The following is a 24795-nucleotide window of genomic DNA, read 5'->3' on the forward strand; positions in this document are numbered from 1 at the left end:
GCGAGAGTGCATCGTTCCCAGCGCGCAAACGTGGTGGACGAAAGTGCGTTCGGTGCGCGTCTGCGTGGTCGGCTGGTGCACAGTGGCTCACGCACGACACACACCGAGGGAGCAGCGCACGCAGGTCCGGTGCCGGGCGAAACGGAATACCACGGCGTACGCCAAGCAACGTCACTGCTCATGCTCAGTAAGATTCCTAGAGCCCGGAGAGCCGAGGCTCGCCCGTGGAATAATTGATCCAATCGAAACTCGGCTCGCTCCCGCCACGTTTTGTGCACTGACGCGACTCTCTTTATGTAAGCCGCCCGCGGTCGCGCGTCTCGCGAGTCGACGAACGTGTACCGCGTCTCGAGCGAGGGAACTCGTCCCTTTCACGAAGATGATCGTACTATGAACGAAGAGGCTCGTATCCTCGAGGAAGAGACTGATATTCTCAACGAAGAGACCGCGTCCTCTCGACGAGGGTCCAAGCAGAGCGCGCGGGTTGTCTGATCGGCCGAAGATAAGGGAGCAACGACAACAAGTGTCCCGATTAAACGGTCCGCCACCCCTCCTCTGGCTGATCGGCCGCTTGGCACGGGCCAACCTGTTTACCGTAATTTTCGTGGAGGTTTACGTGCGCGCTTACCAAACACGTTGCTTCATTTTTATTTCAAGGGCGGCTCGGCTGCTGGCGTCGACGGAGCGCGGGCAGCGAGCGACAGGACGCGCGGACAGGCGACGCCGCTCGATACCATCGACCATCGAGACGCTGAGAGCTGGAGCCTGTTGATACTCCCGCGCCATGGCATCGAGAAAGAGACTCCTCGAATTTACTACACGAACCCATGATACTTAGACACGATGGTTCCATTTAGGTCTCGATGACTGCTGAAGATATAGCACAGCCACTCAACCATGAGTGATATTCAATCCTGGAAAGCTTTCAGAGGAGATCAAGGGAGTCAAGAGACCATGAATTCCAGTGTCTCTAAATTACAACGTGGATAGTAGATAGCACCGCCAAGAAGACCAATCGTCCATGAAGAAGACAATCTGAAGGGCTATAGTATCCTGATAGCATTGGTCAGAGATGCCAGAGCAAGGGAGGATCTTCATCGTGGCAGGATGACAGCTGAATTGTTGCTTCGTAGTGGGGGTGTGGCTCGACACCGACGCGGACGCCTACATAGAGCAGTGTAGATATAGCAGCGATTCGTGCTATCGCAGAACGCTCGAGGTAGACGCAGCGAGGAGTCGAAGGTGTGTGTACCGCGACGCGGCGCTGCCGTCGTCTGGCTTGCCACCACGGTTGCACCGACGCCGTCGCCGTCACCACCACCACCGCCGCCTTACTGCCACCCCTCTCGCTGCTTGGTTTACGTTTCTGACAGTGGCCCGAGCGAGCGGTGACAAGCGAGCCAGCAGTCGTCAGTGCGCCGTCGTGCTGTGCGTAGCGTCTCTGCGCGCTCTTCTTCGTGGCTGTCTTACCGCGTGGCCAGCCAACTGTCAAACGTGTTCCACGAATAAGGAACCAACTGCATGTTCCGCTAACTACCTAGTATATTCGGCATCCTCGTCGTCTCAGTGAAGTGTTCTCTCTCATCCGAAAGTGATTTAAAGGAAAAAGGGTGTCTGTTCCGGTACTCATCTTCGAACAAGAAGAATCGTATAATTCTCGTGGAGTGTGTAAGATGCGCGAAGTTTGGAAGGTATCAGGGAATTCAAGATCCTGGCGCCTGGCTCCTCCCGCCATTCGCGTGCGCACGTAAATCCCCCTGCGTCAGCTTCCGAGCAATCAGCGAGCAACACGTCGAGTTCCTCGAGGACCCACTGTTTATCAACAAAGATGACCGAGCTGGCGAAGGAAGCGTTCGCCTCCCGAAACTACCGCCTGGCAGTGGAGATGTACGAGCGCAGCTTGAAGCAACACGCTCCTACGTTCGAGGTCCTCGTCGGCTATGGGGATTCCTTGGCGAAGTGCGGCAGGATCAGGGAGTCCATTGGCGTTTACTCGAGATGTTTGGCGGCGGGCTCTGTGTCGCCAGAGAGGTTGAAGCACCTGGCCAATGCCCTGCTGGAGGAGCTGACAGGAGCAGCCACGACGGCTACGAGCTCCAGGCGAAAGATGGAAGCGTCCTTCGCGTGTCCTTCGTGCGAGGGGACGCTCTGTCAGCCGGTGACCACCAGCTGTGGTCATACATATTGCAAGAACTGCGTGGAGCCGTGCAAGAACTGTCGCGTGTGCGGGCAAAAGATCGTCGCTGTGAGTGAGACCAATGTGCTCGTGCAGAGACTCGTGGAGAAATGGTGGCCCAGGGAGGCTGAGGCCAGCAGGGCCAGGCACGAGGGTGACATCCTTATGAGAGAGGGACACCTGGGTCAGGCATTGGAGAGGTACAACCTCGCTGTTCATCTTGGTGAGTGGATGCTGAAGATTATTTCTTATGGCGGTACTGGGAGGTGATGTCTGAGAATTCAGGGATTTTGAAAATCGGTTGAAGGTTTAGAGCGAAATGGAGGAAGTATAGGTGGGTCATAGGAGAAGGGAATATAAGTGATTGCTGGTTGGGATATCAAGAAGGAATGTTTAAATATGTTTTATATAATTTTGTACTATCAGGTTTTTGAATAGGCAGGTGTGAGTAACAAAATGTGAGTGTGGTGATTTATGACTCAGTTGCACCACTTTGTATTTTTGTTACATTATACTATGCCTGAAGTGTCTCACCCTGTTTCTTCCATTTACAATAGTATCTACAATATTTAATTCTTTTAAATCTAATTAATAATTGATAGCAGATTTGGCAACTCTTATGAGGCTAATACTCTTCCTTATAATAGCACTGCGTGAAGTAATTTACAGTTTCTAAGCTACCTACTCCAAATATGTAGCAGTCAATCACCATTGATCTGTCAGCGCTCCAAAAACCCATCGCAATCGATTTCGACCAACTTTTACAACCACTTCTCAGGACTGATTCTCCAAAACTCCATTTCTTGGAAAAATACTTTTATCGCGATTAAAAACGCAGCTTTCCTTTCACGAGACAAAGCCAAACATAAGGAAAACGTATTGTTATCTTCGTAAAACGCCTCGTTATCCTGTTCTTTTAGTCATCGTGCAACAACGTACAGAGTCGTCGAATCGACAAGCAGAGAAGAATATAACGTCGGAGCACTTGAATTCTCACTAGAGGCTACAAAGTAGTTACATAAAGCTCATTACGAAACAACGAATCCGGATAACGTTACGAACCGCAGAAGATCGAATTAATTCGCATGTGCCGATTTTAGAGATGGAAAAACGGAGGCCAGCGTTCGTGTGATTCAATTTTATCGTCCGTGACGATAAAAACGCAGAAGCTTTGGAACGAGAGAGACGCTGACGGCTGCGGTAATCCCTCTGCTTTGAATTGGCAAAAAATGCTCTCCGCTTTGTGAATGACACTCCATTCAAAGGTTTGCATTCTACTACGCTACGATGATGTGATCCGTTTTATCGGTCGGTCGGAGACATTTCTTGCAGCGGTTCACGTTTTTGTAAAGTCCCGCGTAAATAATGCGCTCACTCGATCCTCTGTTTCGCGCGCGAACGACATGCCGCGTCTTCTGCCTGTTTTCCTCGAACTTGATGAACGTTCCAAGCGCGAAATATTTTTATTCTGTGATTCAACATTTTCTGAACGTGTTCCTTCTGAAAGCATGCGTTTGGGAAAAGTAGTCAAAAAAAGCATTCTGGTTATTTTTCTTGAAATGGTACGAAAATAGGTGTCGCTGTAGCTGGAGCTTGTAAATTTGAACGTAGACAGCAATTAATGCTTATTTTTAGTCGTTGACATGGATTCTTAGCAGATTTGAAATACCTCGCATAGTTGAATTGTTATTCAGCTAATTTTGAAAGTAAACGCCAGGAATGAAAATAAAATATTGCAAATGTAACAGTGGTTAATATTTTCATAGGTCGTTAAAAATATCGATTGTCTCACTTGGATAACCGACTCCCTACTCGTTTTAAGCTGTTTCTGTCGATTTTCTATTTCAGTCTATTATATAAGGAACCGATACAGTTCACGAATCGTACTATATAATAAGTTTCGCATACGTAATATCACTTCAGCTTGGCTAATGTAAATATGTTTAGAGTTTTCAAAACACGGGCTTTTGAAAAAGAATTGAACAATGTAATTTAAATATCAAGCAGAAAAAGAGGACATAAGAAATTGAAAACTATTCGACTCAATGAATTTCAAAATTTCTCGATACTATTAACAATTATTACAAGTTTAACAAAAAATTGAAAGATATTTTTATTCATGAATTATCCTATAAAGAGTCATTTGTATTTGATGTGTAATCGTGAATGTACCATCTTTTTCCATATCCATCAAGGTTGGGTCTTAATCACTGTGACTCGAACGAGCCCTAGTTGACGACCTCGTTGCAATCTCGGCAGAGGCTCCTTTGTCCAGATTCCCAGACGTCGAAACATCTCTTAAACCCGTTTCTATATTTTAATCCATGATATACATTGGGTACCACGATCTCCCGACGGACTGACGTCTCTAAAATGGAATTTTTCTTTTTTTTTTGTTATTAATGTATCACACTTTCGCTAGTACAATGTACAATTTATTCAGAAAATTTACGATTGTCTGTCTTCAAGATTTATTTGCTCGTCATTCCTTTGAACTGTACATGGGTTGAGAAATGTCAGCTCGTCGACTGTTAAACCTTGAATATTTGGTAGGGCTTTGTTTCATTACTTGTAAACTTTATTCTTAACTTATTAGTACGAAGAAATGAGGTGGGCTAGGAGAGTAAATTTGAAACATTTGATTTTCATAAACTTTTTAGTTCTGCAATTATTAATTCACACTTTGTCTATGACATAAACTATTTATTAACTAGGTGGCATTACTTAGTGACAATAATTTTTAATTCTCAATTACGTACACACAATTTTAAGTTACGAAGACTCCAATTAAAGTCTGCTGATACTAAATATTTCTAAAATTAATATGGTGTCAATTCTAATGTAGAAACTAAATAGGTACGACAATAAGAACAATAATAAGAACAATAATTAAGTGTTAACAAAAGAATTCAGAAAACTAGTAGACACTTATACGAATCATCTCTACTATAACCACCGAAAACAGTAAGCATGCCTATCGAAAGGCCAGGTCAGATATTTGACTCGAATAAAACGCATTAAAATGCCATCAGTATTTTTGCAAAAGCAGAGTGACGATAACACAGAAGATAATAAAACCTGTGTCACATTCCTGCCGTCGCATTCCTCGTTCCCCCGACCGCTCAAAACAGCAAATAAACGCGAACGTTTTCTTCGGTTCGCCTCTAAAAGCCGAGAAAGCTTTCGTAATGCGAGGATGGCGGGCGCAGTGCACCGTAGAGACGTTCCAAGGATCCCCGTTCCTCCGTAGGAGATAAAAGCGAGGCTGCAGCCGGCAGGTAAAGCGATTCCCTCGATCCCGCTGGAAAGAACAACTGAATCGATCGCATTCCTTCTCCCTCTTTGGTGCATGCCGAGTGCACCGAACGGGCTCGCGTGGAAAGGGAGGTGGCTGCGTTCGAATGCGAAGACGACGATCGTCGGTAAGTTCACGGCCAGTCTGAGGCTGTTCTTATATAACGCTTCTCGAGAGACAGAGGGACGTGGAACGAGCCAGGGAGAAAGGGGGATCGAGAGGGAGCTGCGGCAGAGGGACAGAGACGGGGAGAGGGCAGATTATTCTGAACGGCTGTGTCCATTCGGAGGGACACGGTGCATGTATCGAGAACACAAAGGCACTCTGGCGCGACCGTCCGAGGACGAGCCCAGTTCGCGCCCCCGCGGAAAATCAGGCGCATCGTGTTAAATTGAAGCGAACGTGGCACGTGCCACCGAATGCCTTGCCACACGTGAACTCTCGACGACTCTCGTGCCGCCTTTTTGATACCAGTTTGCTGTTGCGAGGCGAGGGACGCCGCGGGTGCTGGGTGCACTAGGGTACTGATAAATGGGCTATGTTCTGCATCGGTGTGTTAACCTACGAATAACTTTGCTTATTCGTGTTTTAATAGGTTTCGAGAAATCGAGCGTTTTACACTCTTTTTTATGTGTAATAGCAATTTTCTTAGCATTTGGACCTTAATTGAAATCTGTAGGAACGTTCTTTATGAATGCAGTTAAAATCGATTTTTTCACTCAATGGCTTTCATAATGAATACCTAGGTATATGAAAGTCTTGAAGATATAGATTATTGAGAAGAGATTACTCCAGAGATATATAGATAACGATTAAAAAGTTGAGTAGATGGATAGAGCTTCAATCTTTTGCAGATTTTGGAGCAGAATTCCTTTACTGTGACTCAAGCTGAAGATAAATTGAGATTAGAAATGAAACGATACTGATAAATTATTTAGTTGTTTTTCAGAAGCTTTGAAGTCTAAAAGGTGCAAGATTCTGCAGCATTGTAATATGCAGATTGTATCTGTATTATATATAATAACGATATAAGAAACGATGGAAAAATGGTATTCAAATGATAGAAACGTAGTGAAGTATGATGTAAGTTATGGTTACGGTTCGCTTTAAAAGGGAAGAGAAATACTGGTGACTCATAGGACATGAATTCTTTTAATGGCTTTCAGTACTAAGTGTTGGTAAAAATCCACATTGAACGTAATTATTGACCATATTACGCGCTCCAATGATTGAACAGTTGCTGAAGGTTGGAATACATACATAGGGTCGTTCATTAACACCTTAGGATCTATACTTCTGTTAGTCATTAGGAACTACACGAAAAGCTAATATTTATTCCTGATCACTCACAGAAGATTTAGAAAAATAAATTTAGCAGGTAATTAATTTTTTCACTAAATTAAGAATTTTTCTAGAATAAATTTGATTTGTTTATTTTAAAGAAGAATTATGTTTACAAACTATAATAGAAATGATAATACAAGTAGTCACACATGGAGAAAAAAGAAAATGTATTTTTAAAATAGTTTCTGAAGGTACTCATATTTCACTGTTTACGATTAGATAGCAGCAACCTTAACTAGACGATACAGTAGAAAACAATGAACTTGAAAAATCTTGATAACTGTCAAAGTCTAGAACTCTAATGAAAGTACCCACTATCTACAGAAAAAGATCACAATCGTACAAAAGAATAAAAAGTTTTCAGAACAAAAAGATCTAGAATATTCACTTTTTCGAATATTCAACATTTTCTTTCTCGAAGAAGCGCTGCCACAAGTAGCACAAAAGTTCCACACAAATAAAAATGCATACAGCAATTACGACAGACTGATAGAAGCCCAAAGGAATGTCTTCCAATCCAGCAATCCCTTTTAGCGTGAATCGTCCTCCTTGACACAATCATAACGAAACGCAAGGCTTAATCGCTCGCGCCTTATTTTCATAAGCAGAGAACTCAGCAGGGGACCTTCTCTGTAAATCGTAATCTGCGATGACGAAGATAACGAGGACGATCGTGGCAAGGACGATTAGTCACGAAGCGCGGCTTACGCGTTATCGCGTCTACACGTCATTGTTCTCGGTATCGTGCACCGACGCAACGGTATCAAAGAGACGTTTCACGCTCGCGAGCCATCGCCGTGAGAAAAGGTGCAGATCGTCTGTCCAGTGGTCGATGGAGCAGGATTTCGAGCGTAGCGCTTAATGCCTCGAAGACAGAAATACGAGCTCACGAAAGCGAGTCGAATTCCAGAACAGAATTGAATTTGTGGAGCGATCTACGCGATTTTATTGGTCGTCAAAATGGACAGAAAATTACGATACGAAATTTATAGCTCTCTCAATTGCACAGTGAAGTTACTAGCCTGATTTATTGGGTCGGGCGGGATTTCGTAGCGCTCATTGGGATAAAATTGAAGGTAGTCAAATAGAGTATTTCTTACTGTGATTATTCTAGTCAATATTGAATGCAGGTACACTTGTTCGTATTACTATTTCCTTCGACATCTTTATTGCAGCTTTACGAATTTTTGTAGCAGGTAATGCGCAGACGTTATGCGCTTAGAAATACGTTATGATGCACATGCTTCGAAAGGAAGCTTTCTAGAAGGATTTTATACGCCATGAATCAACTTATACGATATAACGCGCTTTTAATTTATTCCTGAGACACAGGACACGACTAATGACGACGCTGAACGTCGGTGTATGGCCATAGCGGGCTGGTCTGTCGCGGCGGTGCAGTCGGGAATATCAAAATTACGTAAGACCACGGCGACGTAGAAACTAAATTTAAAGAAGCAAAAACGAATCCGCGTAGCTCGAGAACGAGCCATCTGCGAGAGCCGATCGCCTGTTTGCTCGCTTGCACCTGCACCGTCCACCTGGCCTTTGAGCCGGTTACTGGTAACTCTAACTCCTCTCGGATACGAATTCTGTATCCACTTTACGCAGAGCTCCAATTTGCCACACTCCACTTTTAATCGTTTTCTTCCATGCAACTCGCTTCCGCTGATAAACGCAATGAGAAAAATTCATCAATGTCGACTATCCTTGACGAAGACGCAGCCTGAATTCGATCGCTTCATGGAATTTAAGTGCAAGTGGGTCAAGTTTCATCGTATCTTTAAATTATGCGACAGAAAAAAGAAAAAATCATAACGTTAATCATACTTTGATAACTTTACGATTACTATAAAAATTATGTAATTATTGCTACTGGAATAATGGTACACTTAATATCCTGGATTCAGGACCCACTTTAATTTGCCTCTATAAAGTTCTCCCTCGATCTCGCCTCAAAATCTCATCGCAGGACTAAATTACAAAGCCTCCGTAGAACTCTTAATATCCTCGTTAAAAATTCTTGAGATGACGTCATTACTATCTTACGCTGCACTTTCATCCGGAAAAGGCAATTACATTTTCGCAAGCGCCGCGAGACGGACTAATGCCCCGCAGAAATTGCATTTCTAATTAAAAGAAACCAGCCCAGCTCGCCAGTCCTGGGAATCTTCCTCGAGCGCTTCGATAGGGTCGGGCTATTGTCTCGCGCGCGTGATAAGGTCGATCGATAACTCGGTGGGCAGAATCGAAGGAGAGAGACTTAGTCGTCGACGAATGACGAGGAAGTTTCTCGCAACGGAAAGCGTTCCCCGTGTCCACGAGCCTGACCATTGTCTCGTGCGCGTATTTTCGAATCACGGTATCCCGTTTCTGCAAAGTGATCTATAATTACCGGTCGAGTGCAAGCTGCACTTTATATAGCACGCGCACGCGGCGCGGCACGTTCGATGACAGGGACGGGGCGCCTGGGAAAAGCGCGCGGACTTTTACGACACGAGAAATCGCTGCGTAACTTCGATCGCGGCGAGGCAGTGGTGGAGGATGTAGGACACGCAGTGGAACGACACTTTGACATTTCGGTGTGCTAATTAATAGATAGTGGCCCACTAGAGACGAGAGCGACTAATTATCCTCTTTATCGACTAAGATAAGAGGATATTTGAATACTGGTGCTAGACTGCTTTTATTGGTCGGAGATGGAGCGAACAGTTTTTTGGAGTTGTGAATTCTTATTCTGAATTCTTATTTGTTATTGATCTAGTTCAGGAAAATTTAATTATTAAATGAATACCATTGACATGTGCTGGTTGGTTCTTCTTAGTAGATAAATAATAATTTGAAAATTTTGGAATTTTAAATGTTTAAAAAATTTCAAATTTTTAGTATTCTGTTACTAATGTACATGTTCAGTTTGATGTGGTCTAGAAGTCGACAGACTGATTGACCTTCGTAGAACGATTTTGGACTGTGGATCAGTCGAACCTGGAGTCAGGAATAACTCAACTTTGTGTCATTCTGATATCTCAGAACGATCAGCTACAAAATTTCAAGCAAAAGTATGTCGATTGTCTCGCGGCATTATGTAACATTAATGTCAAACTGTTCTCGCTCCGTTTATCATGAGTTCACTCTTCTTCTCGCTCCCCTGATTTCTCTTTTATCGTTCGTGATAAGCGTTACAGGATTACTACGCCGCTCCCACGGACTTTGTTACGCGCAAAGTAAACACAAGAATGTTCTCCGATGGGCATTGTTCGTGAAACTGTCCAGCTGTTGTGGGAACAAGCTTTGTGCGTCGAACTGATTGTGAGAGGCCAAGTTGCATTCTTTATCCAGAATCGTGTCTCGAGAGCAACACTTACTGCTGATGGCTACTTCTACTGCGGTCTCTTTTCACTCAGCTGTCGATAGGATTGCCGAGAAGCGTGACTGGTAAATAACTGTGCGGATGATTTGTTTGGGAGTACATGGTCGTACCATCTTGGGACTTTCCAGCAGCAAGGTTGAAATGGAGATGGAAATTTTATGGATATGCGAGAATAGAGGAGGTTAATGAATGTTTGTGTGTCCATTGTCTCAAAAATAATGATTCGATGTGGCTTGGTATGCTAGTCGCGTCTACAGATAAGTACAATCTTTACCACTTCCGTTTGAATCTAAATCCTATGATACTACATACCTGGACTCTGCACCCAAAGTGTACTAAATCACACAGAAAACAAGAGGACTTAATACACTCTAGCTCTGGGATCAAACTAATCATAACTGCTAACTGAATCAACATATCCCCTATATACATACACAGAAAATTACTACTATGTCAAAATGTGTCTCGGATGCAACCTTACCAGCTCTGCTCAGTATTTCTCATATTCACTCACTGATCTAGACTCATTCCTTTTCGTTCTAGGTTATTAATTTGCCAGCGTTGGTTCCTAAGTACTGGTAACCAGCGTTCTATATGTTTCTACCCTTCGCTAGAGACACCGAGTCCCATCCCTACCGATGAAAGGTGAAATCAATTGGTGATAGCAAAGGTCCCCTCTTTCCTCCGTGTCTTGCTACAAGTTCACCAGCTCTGACCAGTACAATACTAGCGCTGGTAACCAGCGTTCTATGTATTTCTACCCTTTCATGGAAATACCGAGTCCCATCCCTACCGATGAAAATCAATTGGTGATAGCAAGACACCCCTCTTTCCTCCATGTCTTGCTACAAGTTCACCAGCTCTGAACAGTACAATACTATCGCTGGTAACCAGCGTTCCACGTGTTTCCACCCAAACCTGCCTCGAACCAAGAACGCAGCACGCGTGATCCACTTCGAAGGCTTAAACACAGCGTACGTCTCAGGCAGCGGAAGCTAGGTCAGGGCAAGTTGAGAGACCGCCTTATCGTCGCGAATTAAGTGGCTTTCCGACGGTGTTAATTTCGCGATGTAAATTTCGCCTTTACAAAGCAGTCGTCTCTCGGCAGAGAAGCGCACACGATCGTCGGCGTGCCTAACGAATTTTCCCGCGTCCCGACGCGCGTTTGGAGAGTTCGTCGGACGTATGGACCCCTGCCAAATTCGGCACGCTTTGCTCCTTCTTACCTTTATCTCGGTTGGAAAGGCGGCCGGGAGGACGTGGCCGCGAATTCTAAAGACCGCCGCGGACCCAAGGACGCATCCGTGGTGTTCAAGTGATTCGCAAAGAGAGCAACGAGAGCTACATCGTGTCAGGGCCACGATCAGCCCGGAGGCCGACCAGCCTCCGCCAATGGAAACGGGAACACCGCGAATTTCGCGAGCGTCTCTTCTCGTCTATAAATATTAATCCTTTGTGCTCGTGCGACGGTCCGTGGCCAGTCGTTTCGCTGTATTTCTCATCTGAGTAATAGGGACCTTCTTCTGCCTCTGATCCTCTATCCTAGGTACTTTCTTCGCGATTTACGTTTCCAATTTAATTGAAGACGTCCTGTGTTTATGGAAGTGAGTGGTAATTAGTGGATAATCAGTTTAATCGGGTCTGTTTAATGAGATGGTTCTTGGAGCAGTTATGAGAAATATAATTTTCTTGGTTTGAGGTTTTAAGGGTTCGAGGTGAGGGTGATGGTGATGGTCATAGAGCAAGGGTTAAGAAATTGTTATAGCTACAGGGTGTTGGCTACAAGTGGGAGAAATTTTATGATACGATTCTAGAGGTCAAAGCAAGACGAAAATCAAGAATGACGATTTGGTGTTTAGAGCTTCTTTAATTATTAATAAGCAAATAAGAATGAATGGGGGTAATGTGGAGAGTTCAGGGAACGGAAAGATTTGACTTCAGAAATAGATACATACTTAGTAGGTAAATATGTAACTATGATAACGTGGTTACTTACACGTGTATCGCTCTAGCAAACTCTAATTTCATTATACGTCTAGATAAAATATATGCTCAGCTATTTGCCAAGCTAGTCATCTAAATAGTCTGGCTCTGAAATGAAAGAGAAACTGTAGATAATAATAAAGTTAAATCTTCTTAAGACATTTTTATTTGCAATTCGACTTAAGCAGGTACATAATACGAATATGAAAAACTTTCTTTTGAAAATTTACAAATCACTTGGCAGATATATTATTAAGCTTTTTTTAATCCTTTTTATAATGTTATATTTAATCTTTTCAGTAGATACCGACAAATATATCCGTCAGTAGATATTACTGATCGGTATCGAAAAGATTAAACAAACGAAAAAGGTGTGGAAAAATCGTGCAACAGACGACGCGTTAACTGGGTGCTGTATTTTTCCCGAGCAGCGCTGCGAGTGAAATTCAACCGAACCGATGAATATTGATAGACTGAATTGCCTCTGGTTTCGCGTACGCATCGTTTTCGCGACGGAAGGAATTACTGTCGAAGTGACACGTTGGGAAACTTATGTAACATTGTCCGTGGTATCACGACAATCTCATTAGGAAAACCAAATGAGTCAGACCGTATTTTCATGCTCAAATATAAGGCAGGTACAAGCGCATGCGAAAATACGATTCGATAGAGCGACTCACTCTTTTCATATAGCGTAAGGTATTTTCGGGCGATTGCAAATCGGTGTCCTATTTGTTGAAACGCGAATTGTCCGTCGTCATGCTCTTTCCGCGGAAATGTTCTGTTATTTTAACAGAGTAGTCGTTTTTCATCACTAGTGAAGAGAACAATTACTCTGCAAAGAATTTAGAATATTTCTGATGATTTTGTGTCTCATGTGATAACCTAAATCGTAAAAATGTGATATTTTTATAATAATACCACATCGAGAAGTAATTTTGTTCTAAATAGATGCACAAGAAAAGAGAAAACTAGGATTTAGTGTGATATACATATGTGGATCGATAGACGATTATGAAAACGCTCAGAAAGGCAGTGGGAAAGTATTGAACACTGGAGAGAATTACGAATGAATTAATAGCACACAGTAATCACATCTTGTTACTAGATAAGACAAGTAAATCATTTATGATAATTATCAGCAAGTACTCTATGTTTAACTAAACACATTTCCACACATTTCCAGTTCCCATATTCTTGCAAATAACATCGACACATAAAATTAGTACGATAAAAAAGGTAGATAAAAATTGTAAAAGGTAGATAAAACTTCAGAAATATATTACATTAATTTTTTTTCTCAGAATCACAACTTGTTCTTCATATGGAGGGATGGTATGAAACCTGCCGTCTAGTTACGTCATTAGGTAAAGACGGAACTTTTCAAATGAAGTGGGGCTTCTTAGAAATCACTGATTGGTGAGGCTATCCCCACCCTCATTCAGAGTTCCCTTTCTACCTTCTGACGTCACTGGACAGCAGGATTCATACCATCCCTGTCTATATGTAATCAACCTACAAACATATCACATCACCTCTACATTTTTCAAATTATCGTAAAATCACGAACTCTGTACAATTTCCTGCGATCACCTCTACACAGGATACATCACAGCTGCAATTGCAACTCTTCCACAGACACCTCGCAAGGGAAATCTATATTGCCAAGTGGCATCGATTAAGTTTCATCAACCCACGATTTCGCTACCTCGTCGTCGGGCGAACGCGTGTTTTCTGACTCATTTTGTTTTCTCAATAAATTTGTCACGTCGCTACAAATAGCGTTATATAAACCCGTAACGCGTCGCATACGATATTTTAGCGCGTGGATCACGCTTTGACGCGCGACGCGTCTTATGCATTATTCCGGACTCGCGAATCGCGCCACGCGATTTTCGGATCACGTGTACCCGATTATCGACGCAAGCTCTCCTCCAGCAGCCCGAAGAAACGCGCGTTCCCTCACGTTCTCGAAGGACGCTCCCTCCCCTGTTTCTCTCGAACGATCGCCGCTGGCAATCTTAGTTCCATCGTTGCAGCAAGCTCGAAATCGTGTTTATTTTCGTTTTAATGGACTCCGATGGAGAATCAGCGATCGGAGGAAAGAGACGCCCCTGGTGCTCTTCGTCGAGATTCCGTGGATGAAAGTGGGTCGCGACCCCGATTCTGCTACGATGGTACCCATCCATCAATCGAAACTCCGCTTATCTCCCTCTTTCCACGTTGCTGCAAATGGACTGTCGCTGATCCCTTTCTTACTTTTTACCTTATTTTTCGTTCTCTTCTTTCTTTTTGGTGGATGTGCGATGTCAGGGGAGCTTTTAGAGATTGTCTGTGAGGCTAGGTGTGAGAGTGTCATATGTTAGAGTGACATATACGGAGGAAAGGATTTGGATTTTGGACTCTTTTCTTGAAGAATTAAAATTAGGGGAGGGACTACATGTTAATGGAGAATTCTTTCATTTGATTGTTTTATTAAATTTAGTTCTTGAGATTTTTAAAGAAGAATGACCTACATTAAGGGATTACTGTAGCAGCTTTTCAAGAAAATTGAAGTTAAACTCTAAAGACAGTAACTCAATGGATACTTGTTTTAGTCGAATTTGACGTTCAATAGCATATCAGACTGCTCTAGAAGAACACTTGTAAAAATCCTTGACCTTGGTATCGATTTTTGGCACGTTTTGCAGCACGTGCCTTCCTGTTACTTCACTGAATACTCAGCGTCCTTGTGATATCATGTATCGATTTTGCAGTTCAATTGATCTTGAATAAATTTGTTCCAACAAGATGCTACCAGTAGCTCACAAAAATATACGAAATTAATTACAAATACAAGATACTTCAAACTGACAGAGAAACATCAGCACCCTCCCTTGAACCAAACTTCTGAACTACTTATTTCTTAAGCTTTCCTTTTAATCGATCACTTTCAATATTCTTTCCACAACTTACCAACTCAATATCACCCTAAAAAATTACCATTCCATAATGAAGTGGCTTCTATGAATAGAGGAAGCATCAGTGCATGAAAAAGGAGGTTCAGGAACTCGAGTTTTCCCAATAGCAGCACGAATTATTGGTTGTTCGAGTATACCTCGATCGTTGCATAATTCGACTGTATCTCCAACTCATGTGTTTCAACATCGTGCTGAACGTTTCACCGAGAGTCAGCTTTTTTCCTTACATAGTACCTGGTGATCGTTCACTTAGATTTTTCTCACAAAAACACGGTAAATACGCTGATAGCCGCGCAGTCTAGACTTCTAGCATTCACATGCTTCGGAATATCCTCGGGGGACAGGTAACGATCGACATTAGCTACAAAATTCGTTCGCCAAACGATCTGCGAGAATCCATAGTGAAGTACGTTTGTCTATTAATGTCGTGATCGATAGATAGAATATCGTTGTCAAATCGTGTGAGATCGTAACAGAATTCTTAGATGACAGGTTTCAAGCCTGATCGATTACGATAGCTTTCCATCTCGCCCCTTGAAATTGTTCGCAAAATACGTATGCTAATATGAGACACCATGTTTAAGTGGCATTACTGTACTTACGTACGTTCGATCGATATTGCCAGTTTCTGAACTGTGGCGCGTTTGCGCTCGGCTCTATTTAATTATTCATGAGCTTTCTTCGCGCGTTTTTGCTACTGTTTGCTCTACTGTTTTATTCGATATTTCTACAGTTCCTGTTGTTTCACTGTTCTGAGTGGAGAGTTCTATAAACGAGGTCTCAGAACTTAAAGAGTTTTGTATTAGGTACCCATTTTTCATGGAAATAGTTTTGTAACTGCGAGGAAAGATCTCAAGAGTAACACTTATTTTTTACCAGTTTTAAAAAGACAAATTTAAAGATTTCACTATTCTCCAATTTCTCAATTTTTAAAGTTTATAATGTCTCAATTTTTAAATTCCATAAATTTCCAATTTCCCAATCTTCAGAAAATCCCAATTCTCCAATTCTCAAACATGTTTCAAATTTCTCGTCTCCCCACAAGCCCACAATGCATCATTAGCATACTTTCAACCTCGATCCATGTATGTATTCATAATTCTCAATAACATTAATAATAAATACTCAACGAAAACGACACGAAACTAAACAAAATCCCTCCTCATCACCTCCAAAATATAAATACAGCTTCACCAACTTTACAGTAACCATGTGCTCTAATTCCCATAAGCGTCCCACATAATATCGACTCCATAGCAAGAAAACACGGTCTCGACACGTTCACTCTAAGAACGCCTCCCGCTAATTCGATTGTTGGCCGCTGTTACAAAGCTACCGACGCGTTTCAAGAGGTCAGCTTCCTCGAGATCGGCGTTTTCACGGTTAATTGCCGGAACGGAAGGCGTCGTCGATTCTCCGCGGACGCTTTCGCGCGAGCGCGGCACCTCGAGAGCAGCGGGAAAGCGTCGCGGCTGCTCTCGCCTTGACACGATTCGCGTGTGCCACCGGCGGATTAATTTCGTTCGGCGTAATTATATAATCGGAACGCGCTCGCTCGCGGATTTACGATACCGCGATGTCGACCGAGCGTGACGCGTTCGACGGAGCCACGGAGGCTGGAACCTCTCGTCGCCGCACACGTGGGAGAAACCACTCCGCGCCACTTTGCCTGTCAACGTTCTCGGAGTCGTTCAATGGCTGTGCAGGCTGATTTGAATGGCGGCAGTTAAATTTTTAGAAATGCGGAAGTTTGCAGCGATGCGGTGCAGCAACCGAGCGGTAATGCGACAGTGATGGCTCATTATTCGTAAAATAGCGTCGTGTGTTAGAGGAGAGGAGATTAAGTGCTTTTCTTTCGAAGTGAGTGGACGTGAGTGGTGATATCAATACGAGCAGTTTCGTTTCTGCATGTGCATACATGTATTAAGTATGCATTCTTGAGGACAAGTGTACCTTAGAAGTTGATTTGATGAAGTTTATCTGAGTGGCATGGGTTTTCTTGATTTTATAGGTCTCCTAGTATAAACTGTAGTACAGTTTTCTTAATAAAAATATTTTAGTTTTTATATATTAAAAGTATACTCTAGCTTCTTGATTAATATAAAACTTCTGAGACCTTGTTCGTCTAGCACTCTGATATATTATTACTATAATTATATATTGTAAGATTAAGGAAAGTTTGAGAAGTCCATAATGTTATGTCAGGTGCGGCATTACTTTTTAATTACATTGTTAATTGCTGATTCACTTTCCCTTTGTTCATCTCATGATTTTCGTAATATTTTTATAGACTCTCATAAACTACCTATGTGTTTCAAAAATACCCCATATATGTAGGTATTAGTATATATCATGAATGAGATTATTGATAGATACAGGGAATGAATTTACGTGGGTATGAATTTTACTCGGGGGATGATCACGAAACACTGTCAGATCGATATTCCTGCTGGAAGCTCTCGAAGGTCTCGGTGAGCTAAGAGATTAATTGCTATGCGTTGTTGGGTTCGTACACGAGTGTCTGGGAGAAGGCCGTTTGTTAGTCAGTGCCCACTCGAATTATGTTTCGATTCTGCTCTGCAATACGGAATGCGCATGCATAGTGATGCAATTCGGGCCACAATTTGTCGTAAATAGTACAGCTGTTGTACAGGACGCGTGAGAGCAGACCCATGCTCCTGTGCCTATAAATTCGTGAGCCGGATGTTAAATGTTCTCCAAGCAGCTATCTTCGACTAATCTTACCCAGAAACATCTACTTCTTTGGTATCTTAATCTCGATGATATATTTGCATTACCGACAATGTTTTTAAATGGTACAAAACGGACAAACATTATTTTAATGGGCCATATATTACAGAGGATAAAAAATGTCGAGTTAACGAGGACGATCTCTTGCTACCCACATAAAGTCTAGCAAGGAAAACAAGTTGTTTTCGGAAACGAATCATGCCAGAACGCACTCCCACTTTCCGCGAGATTTACTTCTCGACGTCTGAGGGAAAAATAGTATTGGAAGAAATGGTTCAGTCTGAAGGATACCTCAAAATATCTTGCGATAATTTCGGTCTGTCGTAACCCCCTTCATATGGCTCCATGTCCAGAAGCAGGTCAAAGTGAATCATCAATTTTTCAGAAAATTGAATATGGAAGAACCCCCTTGAATCTGGTCCAATGGCAAATCTGTTGGAAGATATGAGAGATTTCTTAAAATACGGTAATATGGAATATTTAAAGACGTCTTTATTTAATTCTCAGCTGTTCCTTATCTCATAGTAACATGTTTATTTCTCCAGAAAGTGACTTCAGAAAAGTTGATTTATAACCTCACTGGATGGTTGAACAAGTCTTCAGAAGACTAAATTGAGTCTTAGATACTTTACAGTATCTAACTATATATAGTATTACTTCACAGATATTCCTATGAATGTTCATAGATATCTACGAAGTAGATAGTTACTATCAAGAATTAATAATAGATATAGATATACGTCAAAATAAAATTGGATAAATTTAAGAAATTTCTTCGATGCTCAAGAATCCAATATCTTTCACCTAAAAAGCTTCCATTATCAGCTCTAGCTACCTCATCCACAGTCTAATGAAACTACAATAACTTCACGGTTAAAAGTCTTCAAACTCTACAGTCTGCATCTACGCCTTGAACCACGTATCTTCTAAACCATTCAACGACTACGAACCGCCATTAAAGTATGTCTTATCCCAGTTGGGCCACGTAACAGTGCACTGCACAAGATAACAGAACGAGCAAGTCGAATGACTGGGCGCGCCCGAAAGTTTTCTCGCCCGGAAACTGACAAATCGATTCGGATTCAGCGTTCGCCACAGCCAAGACTCGCGTCGCCCACTCGTTGCCGCCAAATCGAATTACGTAAGAGATCCGTCGAAGTTCTTTCCCATTCGTCGGGTCGCGAAACACGCACGTTGATACGTGATTCATCGTTTAATTCGTCAACTGACTTCTTTCGTACACTGGCCAACGTTTGCCATGTTATTTTCAAGGCCTGAGTGGTCTTACCTAATCTATGGAAGCTTCTGTACAGGCCTGGTGAGGTTGCATCTGGAAAAAATAAGGATCTACAGGGTGATCAGTTTAACTGGAAACCCTCCGAGTTGTGACAGCATTTATAATATTCATTTAATCCATTTACTGACTTCTGTCATCCAGTGGGCAACGTTTGCCATGTTATTTTCAAGGCCTGAGTGGTCTTGCCTAATCTATGGAACCTTCTCTACAGGCCTGGTGAGGTTGCAGCTGGACAAAATAAGGATCTACAGGGTGATCAGTTTAACTGGAAACCCTCCGAGTGTTGACAGCATTTATTGTAAATGCTGTAGCGTTCTAAGTGTTGCCAACTCTCATCAGAGGGTTTCCAGTTAATCTGATCACCCTGTACATGGTTACAATAGATAAGATCGGCTAATTTCACCCGCACTTTCGAACACAATATATCATTAGTCGAAGTAGTCACAATTACTAATTGAATCGACGTATCCCTTTTGTACACAAAATTACTACTATGACAATACATGTCTCGGGTGCAGCCTTACCAGCTCTGCACAGTACCTGACACTGGCGACTATTAATGAAAGAGGAAGCACGTCTAATATAGAGCACACACTCCTGCTGTCGAGTCTTTTAATGGACCGTTTCCATCTTGCTTTGATCTTTCTGGTATGGAACAGACCAATCTCGATGTCTGGTAATTAGAAAAGGAAACACGTAATTGGATGTAATGACGAGTAGAATGGTTTAGATAATATGTCATTGTGAAGTATGTCGAATTTTGTTACGTTATTATTATAGTAAATGACAGAGGAAGAGAAGAAGGTGGAAGTGATCGGTAATTAAATCAGAATGAAAAATATTTCAAGGTAAAAAAGAGGATTGTTGAATAAGATAGAAAGGTGTAATCTTGGACGATGGTGAAAGGTGAAATGGTGGTTTTCTAGGAAATCAATATCTATTATAACACGTACTGAAATTACTTTTTTATTTTAAATAAACTCACGTAATTGTTTGCACAATGAGAAGAAAAAAATTCGACTAAAAACAGACTCATCAAGTGAATCATACAAACAAGCCCAAATAGTATACGTAGTAATTAAAGTCTAACAATTAACCGAATAGATACAGCATCATAATCTCCAATCCTAAAAATTCCCCATAAAAAACAATTTTATCACTTCATTAGTAATTCTATTTATAAGGTCCTCGAATCTCCCTAACTATTAAAAAATCAACAAAGCCATGGCCCATCACTAAACTAAAAGATCCTATTTAAAACTAATTCTAAATATAATTACTCTACCATGAAACCACTAAAAAATTGCGAAATAAAAAAGTCAAAATCCTGTCTCTAATCCTCTCTAATGACTCGACCTATTCTTTTTCCCCTCTCATCGAATATGGCGCGAACGAGAATCTAATACCTCGCTAAATTCCCATTAGGTTTCTTTTTCCCATGTAGGGGCACTGGTCTAGTGCAGCTAGGTGCACGTGCTGCGTCGTCGTGTCGGCTAACCCACTTTCCGCGCTTTTTGGCGATGCGATGGTGCAATGTGCCGCAACACAGAAGGGATCCGCGCGGTACGCGCAAGCAAAGAACCCGGGGCGTGCAATTACGCGCGGAGCAAGCGTGTCGGTGGTTGTAGTAGATGTTTGGACGACGATGGAGCACGAAGGAAGCGTTGCGAAGCTTTCGAAATCACCCTCCAGGTAAAGAATTTCAGCGAGAGGGGTATCGGGCACAAATCGTGATTAGCGACTGTATTTCGACGACACGGTTAACTTGAAACTGGAACGCGCGTTTTTCGTTACGTAACTGAAACACATGGGAACCCCTGTCTCCGATGTGGAGGTGGTGGCTTATTTATGAGTCGCATTTTTTCGTGTAAATGATGCGCGAGGGAGAGGATGTTTTATGGTTTTCAGGAGGTGTAGAGTGACGTTAATTTATTTGAAAAGTTTGTACGTGCAGGAGTTGTTCTGTGAAAATTTCTCTGTTCTTTTGTCTCTTTTTATGTAGGATTGATTTTTATAGTGCACTAGAGAGTCAGTTTTCTTGTGACTTTAAGGCACAAAATTTAGACATTAACTTCAATCGCTTGCTGTATGCTTTGTGGAAACATTTATGCGCATTCAAATGAGTTATGACTGATACCTAGCGTTACATATTGTTTTTTCATTCTTAAGTCGTAGGCATATTTTGTTGTTACATAATGCTACTTTGATAAAAAACACTAGTAAAGAATAGAATAACAGTAAACGCTTATTTTACATACTCAGAAGTAAGTTGGACGCCTTACATAAGAAGCTAATTAGCGTTAAAACACATTTGTAAGAGTCATTTGCGAGACGTTTAATGAACGAAAAAGTAACTCAAGCTTAATCATAATCGAATCACTAGGAAATTCATTCTCTTTGAATTCCGTCTTCAATATTTAAATATTTCTCAATCTTTACAATCTGGATTAATCAAATGGTCAAATTAAGTACTCGAGATTCTCTTATCACGTTATCGTCCTATCGCCGCAATTAATTACTTTCAAACACAATTTTCTATTATAAAATAAACTCTTCGATTCAACACCTTGACACTAACTTATTAATAAATTAGACACGAGTATCTCAAAATCTATAATAAGCCACTTCTATCACAGACACCTATATTAAACGCTAGAGACAAGTATCAATTTCTTTCCCCTATTAATTTCTCGATGTAGCTAGATCTCACTTAGCAATATAAAATTGCTCGACGTCGTTTTGCCAACAAACAGGCGGATAAAAGGGTTTCACGCGATGTTACATGTGATATTTATTCGCGCGACCTGGAGCACAGAAAAGCCGCGCTGGCTTTACGTAATCGGCAATAAATACGACCGCAATCGATATCTCGAACTGACACCCATCGTCGAGCCACGCCGAATCGAGAACCATTAAGGATTTTCGACGACCTGCTTCATTCGAGGCTAGCATCTATTCACGTCCGCGTGACACGTGATTTTTCCACGTAATCCCGCTCCAGATCGAACCTGGCCGTTCCATAGAATCCACTGTCTCCTATAATGTATCGCCACAGTCAAATTATTAGCATCGTTTTTTCGAGACGCTCGGGGTTACGTAAGACATCGTTCTAACAGACTATCTCAACGTGAAAGAACGTTTGGTTGCATCGCAGGAATCGTTGAACCGAGTGGCTTTCAACGAGAATTATAACGTAGCTGGAACTGTGAGTTTATCGTACAGGATGTAATAATAAATCAATAACCTGGTACATTCTCGTAATATTATTATTTCTAAGTCTTCGACACGTATCTTTTGCGCGACTGCTTTAGGAAAAGTAGCTTTAGAAATATCAGCGACTTCGTTTTCTACAGAATTTTTGAAATACGATCGAAATTGATTTCTATGAAAACTATTTAATTAATAAACACCAGGGAGGAGGTATTAAAGGAGATATTTAAAAACATATATATTCGGTAAAGAGTACCTAAAAAATGTAGGAACCACTTCACATCCCTCTTCAAACTTCCACACCCATAATTCTCAAAACTTAGAGAACCCTAGAGAAATGAATTCAGGTCACCGAGCAAACGATAATGGTTGGCGGGAAACGCCTTAGGACACCCAGAGTTCTCTAATCATCGTTCCTCAAAAGTTACCACGCCATTCTGAAACTTGCTCTCAGTAATCATATCGCTCTGCAACGTTCGATGTCTCTCAGAGTCACGAAGTAGATTCAGAGCATATCTAGCGTCTAGCACGCGTATCTAATAATCAAGCAGGAAACGCTGAAAGAAACTCAGAGCTCTCCAGGCACACGAAACACGTGTCAAAAGTTACCACTTTGCTCTTGAACTTGTTCGCGGCCATCGTTCTGTCCGCAACGTTTAATTAGATCGTAACAGGAAAAACGGGATGGTAAGGCGAAGGCATGCCAGTTGGCGGGAAACGCCCAAAGCAGACCATCTGGGATACACGGTGACCGGTCGATACGCGCGGGCCAGTTACGTAAAAGGGAATAATAAGAGAGTCGTACACGCCGAGGAGGCATATTTGCCGAGATAAGATAGAGGCCGAGAGTCACGTGCTCGTCGTGCTGTCAAACTCCTCTGTTATGTAAACTTCGCGCTTTCCTGGCGATTTGCCATTTATCGGCGGCCGTGGTTCCTCGGCATCGGGCATCCCGATTTATTTCTGGCGGCGCTTCCACGCGTCGTCGATACCACTGTGCTCCTGCCCTCTCTTATCTTGCGCATCCTGGACCAGCGAAACTGCTTCCTTCCAATGAGATGACTCTTGTCTTCTCCTGTATTTTAATCTTGCTTTCGTTCCAGGTCTGAATTTTCAATGAATCGTGCTCTCTGAAGTGATTCCATCGTGTTGTGTATAGTATATTGTATGCTATGATGGTGAATTTGGGTTAATAGAGTGACTTGACTCAGTCTGCGTGACTCTGAATAATTGTTCTAGGAATATGTTTTGTAGAAGTTGGTTCTTATGTAGGATTTCTTTAATTTTACAGGATTTACCTGTTAACTTAATTTGTGACTGATTTAATTATTTGCAGTGTCACTTTTTGTGGTGATGTAATTGAGTTTGTTAGTTTCTTGGGATGTCCATTCATCGATAGTAATTGGAAAACTGTAGTGCTAACATTGATAATCAATGAATGATATGTAATGAAAGCTAGGCTGTTTTTATGGTTGTATTCTAATTAAAATTTTCGTGTGCAATTTTTTCTATGAATTATTCCTGTATATTTTTCTTTCTGATAACTGGGTGCAGTAGATGAGTTCAATGATGAGACTTGCAATTTTCGATCAAGTGCAGTCATCTTTTAATGAAACTGACAAGTTGAGTGTTTGCGCTAATGAGTACCATAATTGTAATGAGACTTGCAATTGAAGAAATGGAAATTTAACGCTTATCGTTGCTCGTAATAATTTACACGAGCTATTTCAACACATCTAGAGCATAGCAAAAGAGTAATTATTAGATACTCTACATAGATTTTGCTCTTGTCAGAGAAAATTTAGGTAATTCTATTATCGATATCTCCCACATTCTTAAGCTTGAAAAGATATTTGATATATCAAGTAGAGTAATACAGAGGGATCCTCACGCTTGGACACTCAAAAACAGTGGCGCCACAAAGACATCACATGGGCCTCTTAGGACACAATAGAATCCTACTGTGATGCTTTGTGGCGGCACTGTATTTGAGTCCCCAAGCGAGAGGATCACCCTGTATAACACGTTCACATCGGTCATACTGCCCCAAATCACTTGCATTCAAGCCACTTGACTAATCTGAACGTGCCTAGACAAAATAGAAACTTGAAAGGATGTTTCAAGTCTCCTAAACCAGCGCGTTCACATTGGTCCAATTACCCCTTAAATCACTCGCATCGAAACCACTTAAATTCAAGTAACTTGGCTAATCTGAACAAGGCTTTAAGAACGCACAAAATTGCCAGATCCGCTTCTCGCAAACAAGCAACCGATAATCACGCGTTTGCGCACGTCGTTTCATAACTGTCGCGATAACGCCGCTGGATCACAAGGACAGCGAACGATGAAAGTTTGACGGTGCAACGACAGCAGCGGATCGAGCGCCGAGGTCTGGCAGCGTTCGTTCAG

General features: G+C 42.0%; 2 protein-coding genes across 2 annotated transcripts in view; both read left to right on the forward strand.

The window, feature by feature from the left end:
• The first annotated feature begins 1703 nt into the window (after positions 1-1703).
• The window catches only part of LOC143188947 (LON peptidase N-terminal domain and RING finger protein 3), a 55867-nt gene continuing 32775 nt past the window's right edge, over positions 1704-24795 (forward strand). Inside the window, exon 1 of the mRNA XM_076393507.1 lies at positions 1704-2399. Within this exon, the coding sequence (XP_076249622.1) occupies positions 1829-2399 (571 nt within the window). The 5' untranslated portion in view covers positions 1704-1828. The remainder of the gene's footprint in view (positions 2400-24795) is intronic.
• LOC143188948 (uncharacterized) lies at positions 8330-21680 on the forward strand. Its single transcript, XM_076393508.1, has 4 exons — positions 8330-8378; positions 10001-10250; positions 10317-10366; positions 20602-21680. Exons 2-4 carry the CDS (start codon positions 10186-10188, stop codon positions 20802-20804), a joined length of 318 nt encoding a protein of 105 aa, XP_076249623.1. The 5' UTR covers positions 8330-8378; positions 10001-10185; the 3' UTR covers positions 20805-21680.

This window comes from Calliopsis andreniformis, chromosome 3 (assembly GCF_051401765.1).
Source record: "Calliopsis andreniformis isolate RMS-2024a chromosome 3, iyCalAndr_principal, whole genome shotgun sequence".
Lineage (NCBI taxonomy): Eukaryota > Metazoa > Arthropoda > Insecta > Hymenoptera > Andrenidae > Calliopsis > Calliopsis andreniformis.

What these genes read in the sequence shown, in the direction of transcription:
- LOC143188948 (XM_076393508.1), top strand. Translation starts at nt 10,186, where the DNA reads ATGGCTACTTCTACTGCGGTCTCTTTTCACTCAGCTGTCGATAGGATT. An exon ending in ATTGCCGAGAAGCGTGACTG is followed by an intron (nt 10,251 to 10,316) that starts GTAAATAACTGT and finishes ACTTTCCAGCAG; the next exon opens with CAAGGTTGAAATGGAGATGG. An exon ending in GATATGCGAGAATAGAGGAG is followed by an intron (nt 10,367 to 20,601) that starts GTTAATGAATGT and finishes AATTCCCATTAG; the next exon opens with GTTTCTTTTTCCCATGTAGG.